General features: G+C 41.5%; 1 protein-coding gene across 1 annotated transcript; it reads left to right on the forward strand.

The window, feature by feature from the left end:
• Nucleotides 1–2,515: 2,515 nt before the first annotated feature.
• LOC109770817 (cysteine-rich receptor-like protein kinase 10) lies at nt 2,516–6,629 on the forward strand. The gene is made up of 8 exons (XM_020329528.4): nt 2,516–2,684; nt 2,786–3,761; nt 4,029–4,139; nt 4,242–4,423; nt 5,039–5,249; nt 5,326–5,563; nt 5,661–5,811; nt 5,891–6,629. Exons 2-8 carry the CDS (start codon nt 2,816–2,818, stop codon nt 6,200–6,202), a joined length of 2,151 nt encoding a protein of 716 aa, XP_020185117.1. The 5' UTR covers nt 2,516–2,684; nt 2,786–2,815; the 3' UTR covers nt 6,203–6,629.
• The last annotated feature ends 1,886 nt before the right edge of the window (nt 6,630–8,515 follow it).

Genomic DNA, 8,515 nt, shown 5'->3' on the forward strand with positions numbered 1-8,515 from the left:
TGTGTCTTCAAGAACAAGTGCAACTACTCACAACTCATAATATTGAACATGTTCAGTAGGTATAAATATGAAAATCAACAATCTGAACATAATGATCATCCATCAAGTAAACCAACTAGCATCAACTACAAGATGTAATCAACACTAGTAGTACCCCCAGGTGCCAATCTAAGGTTTGATACAAAGATTGAGCACAATAGATGACCTAGGGTTTGGAGATGAGATGGTGTTGGTGAGGATGTTGATGAAGATGAAGCCTCCCACGATGAGAGGAACGTTGGTGATGACGAAGGCTTCGATTTCACTCTCCCGAAGGGAAGTTTCCTGGCGGAATCGCTCCGCCAGAGAGCAAAAGGGCTCCTACCTTGGTTCTGCCTTGATATGGCGACGAAAAGTCGTGAAAGTGTTCCCTTTATTTATTTTTCTAGGGTAAATGGCTTCATATAGGAGTAATGCATCATAAGTGGACCTCTATGGCCCCCACAAGCATGGGTGGCGCGCCCGGGGCGGTAGGGCGCACCCCATGAGCTTGTGGGCCTACTATGGGTGTTCTTTGGTACTTCTTTCATCCATAATTTTTATATATTCCAAAATAAACCTGCATAAAATTTCACTTTATTTTGAGCTCTCTAAAATTGCTATATCTGATGTAGCTTTTCCAGGTCAGAATTTCAGCCGTTGGTAATCTTCCTCTTTCGATGTATCATACATTTTAACATGGAAAATGCATTAGAATCGCATCATAATCTGAAAATATAACTTCAAAACAAGATAAATAAGATTTGTAATTCATGATGTAAAACGGATATATCGGTGACCGACTTCAATAATTCTTTCCGGCTTCGGAGGTTGGCAAACGTTGCCATTTATTATCCCAAGGGCGGGTCGACACATTCTGCACCTTATAGAATTCAGCTGAAACTAGTCAAGACCTCACGACACATCCAGAAGACGGCATGCCATGTGCATCCAGAACCCGGAAGATGTTGAGTTCAAAGACTAGTACATGAGCTACTATCGGTGGCCTGTACCTGGGGTGCCCATGGCAACCGCAAGTCATCCCACCAGGCTACCCTATGAGGCTATGACCCTTGCCCGCTACCCTACCTACGAGCCTCCAAGATGAAGGAACCGACTTGACGTCCAAGGCAAGCCTACCAGGAGAGCCTGGATGACTCTTCAAATGCCTTAGCCGACTAGGAAACTTGTAAGGCCTTGTCCTCATTTATAAGGCGAGGTCGGGCTAGTCGATAGGCAGTTTACAATCTCATACTTGCCTACTAGATACACCTAGGATTGTCATTGTACTATCTACACTCCATCCATCAATAACAAAGAGTAGGAACTACGGTTTTACATTCACCAAGAGGGCCCGAATCTAGGGAAACCTTGCCTCCTTGTTCCCCGCCTCGATCGTCCGGCTAGATGTGGCATCCTATCGAGAGATATGTTGGATTTTTTACAACATATGTTTGATGTACTCTAGTTTTCATTGTGTTTGGAGTGTCTGTAGTTTCCCGTCTCTTCATGTAAGAGATACCGACCATATTGTAAGATTCCTATCATTGAAAATCGGCACTTTGTCCAAATCCATAAGACAATCAAGGTTTGCGGTTATATTTTTGTGCAAAGACTTTTATGCAGTATTGTTTTGGATTATCTGTATCATATTATATTCTCGTGAGATCACACGCTAACTGAAGTTCCACCAGGTGCATGTTGAGGAGTTGAAATTACGATGACTTAATTATGGGATGGTTACTATGGTTCCTAAGATGAATGATGCTGCAACTATCACTTGCCCGGTTGGTCAAAGTATCTTAGCCGGTGCAATCTTCATATCCTCTTTTGTACCTCAAATATTCCCGATCGATGATACAAACATAATTTTATTCTTAGAAAACAATTCAACCTAAATATGATTCTCCCTTAAAATAAATAAACATTGCGATGTAAGAAACACAAGAAGTGATGACAAAACATCCAATACATACCCTAAAAGGTCATCGAATATATGTGCGGCGAGTGTTTCGCCAAATTGTTCTTTTAATAGAACACCACTGAAAAAAAATAAAAACTATTTCCTCCGTAAATATTTCTTTACAGAGGGAGTACTTCTACAATTTTACCACCAGCTCGTTTTCCTTGGTCTTGCGTCTACATTTCCATTTTGCAAAAAAAAAAACAGTTTTCTTTTGGAGCACTTCTTGCATCTTCGGAAAAACAAAAACAAAATTTTCAGCCGTGTGGCCTGTGCTTTTTTTCTTTTGTCTTTTTATTAGGGGTATATATGCGGCCTGGGCTCGCACAGCAGACACGGTCGACGCAGGCCCACGCGAGCCCACTGAAGCAGCAGCTAGTCGGCACTACGAGACGGACGGGAGACTCGCGGTGGGTCAACCAACCAGTCGTTCTCCTCCTCCTTGTCGTCCGCCGCCGAAGTTGAAAAAGAAGTCCACTCCGCCGGCCGCCGTCCTCCACTGCTGACTTATCTCTTGGCCGCGCCACTTGTAGTGGAGGATACATTGGCTGGCGAGCGAGCAGGAGAGCGGAGCGAGCGCTAGCGGAGGTCGTGCGCCGGCGACGTCATCGTTTTAAGGCAGTTCCTCCTGCAACGCAGAGCTCTGTGGAAGATAAGCCCCGATCCATCACTTATTGATGATCCACAGTTACTACAACTTGGGGTAACTGCATTGTTTTCCAGTTCTCTACATTGTTTTTACTTTTTATTTACTGATTATGTTCTTGTTCTATAACATTCTTTTTGTCTCCCTTTTTTTTCCAGAGCTCCGCAGTTTCTTCAAGTTCCCTGACGATGCGGTTCCTATCATCCGTGGATCTGGCTTGTCATCCACGGATGGCCGTGGTTATCCTCCCCCTCCTCCTCCTGCTCCTGCCCCTCGTGCCGCCCGCCGCTGCCCAATCTTGGCCATCTTGTGGCAACAGCGGTGTCTACGAATCAGATAGCACCTACGAAGCCAACCTCAGGCACCTCTCATCCACCCTCCCGAAGAAGGCAGCATCCAGCACCACCCTCTTCGCCACCGACACCCATGGCAATGTTCCGAATGTCATCTTCGCCCTCGCACTCTGCCGCGGGGACTCCAACGCCTCTGCCTGTGAGGGCTGTTTGGTTACCGCCTTCCAGGACGGACAGGACAACTGCCCCGACAGTAAGGACACCACCGTGTACTACAATGGTAATCCCTGCATGCTCAGGTTCTCCAACAAGAATTTTCTTGCCACCACCGACAATGACAAAATACTCGTCATTGCGACTTTTGCGAGCATGGAAATGCCGCTCAACACCTCGATAAGACACGACTCCTTCAGGTTCTTGTTGTTCACACTTCTGAACAACACAGCTCAATCGGCTGCGAACAGCTCGAGGAGGTTCACCACCTCGCGCTTAGATGTCAGCTCCCTCCCGACGGTCTACTGCCTTATGCAGTGCACGCCCGACCTGACCGCTGATGACTGTGCAGCCTGTTTCCATCCTTACTCCTCGTTAACGTTCAAGCACATGGACGATGGGAAAGGTGGTCAAATTCTGGGGACACGGTGTAGCATGAGGTACGAGATATACCCATTCTTCCAAGGGAAGCCCATGCTGCGTATTATCAACTTGGCATCTGCAGTTCCGGCGATCAACAACACCTTGCCGCCAGTTACAGTGTACCCGCACCGGCAGTCACAACCGCAGTCACCGGTTGCGGCACCACCACCTCCGGAGGCACAAGCGAGCACCCAAGAACTTCATGGTATGTAAATTCTCATCCTTCCCGGCAGATCCTTGGTTGGACATGGCACCTCGCTTCAGTTAGATTCATTAATTTGGGAAACATGTCACACATCTTGCGTGATACAAAATTTTTATTGGAAAATTCTAGGAAAATAACTTACCATTTTTTAAAAAAGAGTGAACTCTTTGTCTTTCCGTTGAGTGACGATGCATGCAGATCACGCCGGAAGGTACTTATAATTTTATATTTATATGAAAACTATAGATGAATTCATGTTTTCTTTAGGACGCAACTCACACCGGAAGGCGCTGCGGATTATTGCTATTGCAGCTCCATTACTGTCAATATTTATGTGCTTTATCTGTTGCATTGTATGGATGACAAGACGAAGAAAAGGTTTGTTGTTATCAAGATTACAACATTGCTCTAAAAAACTACCGCTCATTAATTAATGTAGTCGGTCTTAACGTTGTATATTTGTGTGTCCTCTCAATTTAGGAACTGATATCTTACACGATCAAGCTGCCACGAATAAGCTGGAAGAAGACGCATTGGTTTCGAGATTGGAAGACAAGAGTTCAGAGTTCACTCTCTTTGAATTTTCTGACATATTCCATTCTACACACAACTTCTCCAAAGAAAACCTACTTGGGCAAGGTGGTTTTGGTCCTGTCTACAAGGTAAATGCATTGTCCAGGAAAGATTCAATCAATATTCTTTCTAAAATATATATTAAATCACGATTGCCTAAAAACATCCTTATGTATTTAGTTATTTACAATAGCGTTGTTTACAGTAGCCAATGTATAATGAATCGTGCTATGATGTGCTTCGTTTTTTAAGCTACCTTGGAAAATAATCTATATATGTTCCAATATCTGCAGTGGCAGTTATCATATATAATTTATCTTGCAGCAACCTATGTCAAAAAAAGGCGAAGCCACACCCTTTCCAGTATACTATCGATGCCCTAGAATGAAAATAATAATAATGCAGACAGTTGCTTGATAAACATAGTGTATATAGCCTAAAGTCCAGTTTTATAATGTATCTCAACCAAATATGATTAGCATAAGTAACCTCATACGGGGCCCTAAACTAGAAAGAAAAAAAATAAGGAACTCTTGATAAACATGTTTATTTTGCCCTAAAATGCACTGAAATGGATTATTAAGACAATGTATTGGATATGTGATGTTGTATATCCCAAAAGTCCTTTTCCCATAGATGGCATGTGATCCATTTTCTGTAATTTCGATAAAATATAATGCGTCCGGTTTTGTACATACTTCCAGGGCCAGTTACCAGATGGAGTGGAAATTGCAGTTAAAAGGCTTGCCGCACATTCAGGACAGGGTTTCACTGAATTCAAAAATGAAGTTGAACTTATTGCAAAACTACAGCACAATAATTTGGTCAAGCTCATAGGATGTTGCATTGAGGGAGAGGAAAAACTTTTGGTGTACGAATATTTGCCAAATAAGAGCTTGGACTTCTTTATCTTTGGTATGCACAATGTTGGTTAACCATTATTTTCGATCGTGCTCTGGCCATACTATAAAATGCACTCGCTAATGTGCAGATGTTAGCAGAACAACATTGGTTGATTGGAATAAAAGATGTGTGATAATCGAAGGGATAGCCCAAGGTCTACTGTATCTCCACAAGCACTCTCGGTTGCGCATCATACACAGAGACCTTAAGGCCAGCAACATTCTCTTGGACCAGGGCATGAATCCCAAAATTTCTGATTTTGGGCTAGCAAAAATTTTCAGCTCCAATGATACTCAAGGAAGCACAAAGAGGGTGGTGGGAACATAGTAAGCATATGGCACGATTAATTAGAATAGCATTAATCAGCTGATCAACCTTTAAAATTTGATATAGTATTTTACTTATGCTTCTAACTCATTTCAGTGGTTATATGGCTCCGGAGTATGCATCTGAAGGCATTTACTCGATCAAATCTGACGTGTTCAGCTTTGGTGTGTTACTTCTCGAGATCCTTAGCAGACAAAGGAATTCTGGTTTCCATCAGCACGAAGATTTTCTTAACCTCCTTGGATATGTGAGCATTTGCAAACTCTCACACAAATATGTACATTATTTGTAAGCCGAAGTAATTTTTGATGATAAACTATCTGCAGTCATGGCAGCTCTGGGAAGGAGGAAGATGTTTTGAGCTTCTAGAAGCATCAATTGCCAAGGAGATCCACGCAGCTGAGGCAAGGAAGTACATTAACATTGCACTAATGTGCGTACAAGAGCACGCAGATGATCGACCGACCATGTCAAATGTCGTTGCGATGTTAAACAGCGAGAGTTTTATTCTTCCAGAGCCTAAACATCCAGCATACTTCAGCCTAAGGGTATCTAAGGTAGATGAATCGGGTAATAATGACGTAACCGTCTGCAGTAATAACGACTTAACCATCACTGAGGAGCCAGATGGCAGATAGTTGATCACTTTGCTTCAGTTGTTAATGGAAGTGCTAGCAATCAGACAGCAGGCAGACAGACCAGGTCAAGTGAACTAGGGCAGACCAAGTAAGCCTATCATATTTTGGTTATGAAGGATGGCGACCGGCGCATCTCTGTAGCCGTTTTTCGGTCCTGCGGTGAATGAAGCTCTGCCGGTATGCATAGGCTGTATTGATATGCAGGTTAATGCTGCATTTAGCTTTTGTGCACCGCACCATCATTTTCCATTGGTGGCTGCTGCTGTAGACTTTAAAGGAAGACTTGAAATCCAAAGGATTTCAATCTGATAAGTGATAACAGATGCATTTTTCCACTGGTGGCTGCTGCTGTAGACTTTAAAAGAGGACTTGAAACCCAAAGGATTTCAATTTGACAGAATCCTGCTGGGTAAAGTATTTGTTGCATCTATACGCGCCTTTCATGTTTTCCTGAAAGTTAATTCCATTGACATGCCAGGCTAACTAGAATATTGATATGATTGTAGCAGTTTTATACTGTTATGAAAACAAGCATTTCCATAGAGTTGTCATGGTAAGGACAACATGAAAGAGTTCTTCCTTTTGGTGATTAGCCTGCTAATGATGGATAAGTTCATTGACTGTATTACTCACTGCTAAGGACAGAATATCTTGATTAAAATTTTCACGCAAAATTCATCTAGAAAGTTTATACCTTCAATGATTTAAGGTATGTTCATACTATTTAAAATTTCCTGTGTTTCTTCAAAATTATCAAGAGTTATCGAGTTGTGCAAGGCAGTTTGCTGAAGGCAGGTGCGGGCCGACCATTTTTCCCGTGAGCTGTTTTTCTTCTTGTTTTCTCTTCGGTTTTTTAGTAGTTTTTTTCCAAAAAAAATCCTGCATTTTTTTACGAGCTAGATATTTATAACCCTATTAGAAAATAGAAACATATATTTTAGAAAACTGTTCAGTGTATGTTTTATAAAAAAGTTCAATGTATATTAAAATAAGTTCTCCGTGCATTAGAAAACTGTTTGATGTGTATGAAAAAAAATGTTTTTTTACGATGTATTATAAAAATGTTCGGTGACATACAAAAAAATTGTCCGATGTATACAAGAAAAATGTTCATCGCACATCATAAAAAAGTTTACTGTATATTAAAAAAGGTCACAGTGTACTAAAAAGTTTTTAATGTTTTTAAAAATATGTTCGATATATACAACAAAACGTTCATCATATATCTTAAAAAAGTTTGGCCTGTATACGTAAAATGTTCAACATATATATTAAAATAATCATTGCGCATTTTAATAAATCCCTGTATATTAGAAAAAAAATTGTTCGCCGTAAAAAGAAAACGAAAAACAAAAGAAAAATTAAAGCTAAAAAAAGGGGAAAAGGAAAAAAGATTATGGCAGAAGAAAAAAAGAGAAAAAAAAGAAACAGAAAACAGCCAACCAAGGAAGGACACTTGGGCTGGCCCATTTATGAGTGCCCTCAGCGAAGGCTTGACTATTTGCCGCCCGCGGGTGGGCGCTCTCATCACTAAACTAATTGTGAGACTTTTTATTTTTAGCGAAGCTGAGATTTTTCTTTGAGAACACCTGTAATTTTATCCATACTCATAATAATTACAGCTACACTAATTCTGATCTAAGATCCAAAAAAATACAAAGTAACTTCTATGATTAAGAATTACAATGAAATCTCTCGGAAACACCTTCTTCGTTGTATCAATTTCTGTTAGAAGAAATACTCCAAAGACTTTGGTAAAAAGGTTGCAATTGGACTGGAGCAATGATGTTGTCACTCTTTCACCCGCACGAACATTACCAACAACTGTTTTTGAAAGCACCTTGAGTCGCCCACCCAAAAAGATGGGAAGCCTTGATCGATGATTGTACATGGGCCGGGGATGATCCCCTAGAAGTGCAGGACGTCGGATCATAATATCTTCATGATAATGTCGATGAAACACTTCAACTTCACATAGAATCAAACCAACAAAAAAAGTTTGACATAGCAACCTAAACTCATCAGATCTGAATAATCGGATCTGCGAGGACTGAAAACTCTCTAACTCATGGCATCCCCAAAAGAACGAGAGTAAGTTTATTCTCACAAAATACGATAATCACTAGACGATGATGAAGAACGCAACCCTCCTGAAGATGCGAGGTTCAATCACCTCTCAATGCCAATATGGCAGCCGAAGGCAAGGGGACCTAAAAACTCCTTACGGCGACGGCTGCAACCTAAACGAAACCCTCGCTCGTGCACGTTTTAGCAAAAGCTAACTGTGAGACCTAGAGTCTGCTCGCCTACAAG

This window comes from Aegilops tauschii, chromosome 3 (genome assembly GCF_002575655.3).
Source record: "Aegilops tauschii subsp. strangulata cultivar AL8/78 chromosome 3, Aet v6.0, whole genome shotgun sequence".
NCBI classification, from domain to species: domain Eukaryota; kingdom Viridiplantae; phylum Streptophyta; class Magnoliopsida; order Poales; family Poaceae; genus Aegilops; species Aegilops tauschii.

Bases quoted from the DNA above. Each gene is read 5' to 3' on its own strand.
- LOC109770817 (XM_020329528.4), top strand. From the start codon at position 2,816: ATGCGGTTCCTATCATCCGTGGATCTGGCTTGTCATCCACGGATGGCC. The intron at 3,762-4,028 runs GTATGTAAATTC...TGTTTTCTTTAG, and splicing joins GAGCACCCAAGAACTTCATG to GACGCAACTCACACCGGAAG. The intron at 4,424-5,038 runs GTAAATGCATTG...ACATACTTCCAG, and splicing joins GTTTTGGTCCTGTCTACAAG to GGCCAGTTACCAGATGGAGT.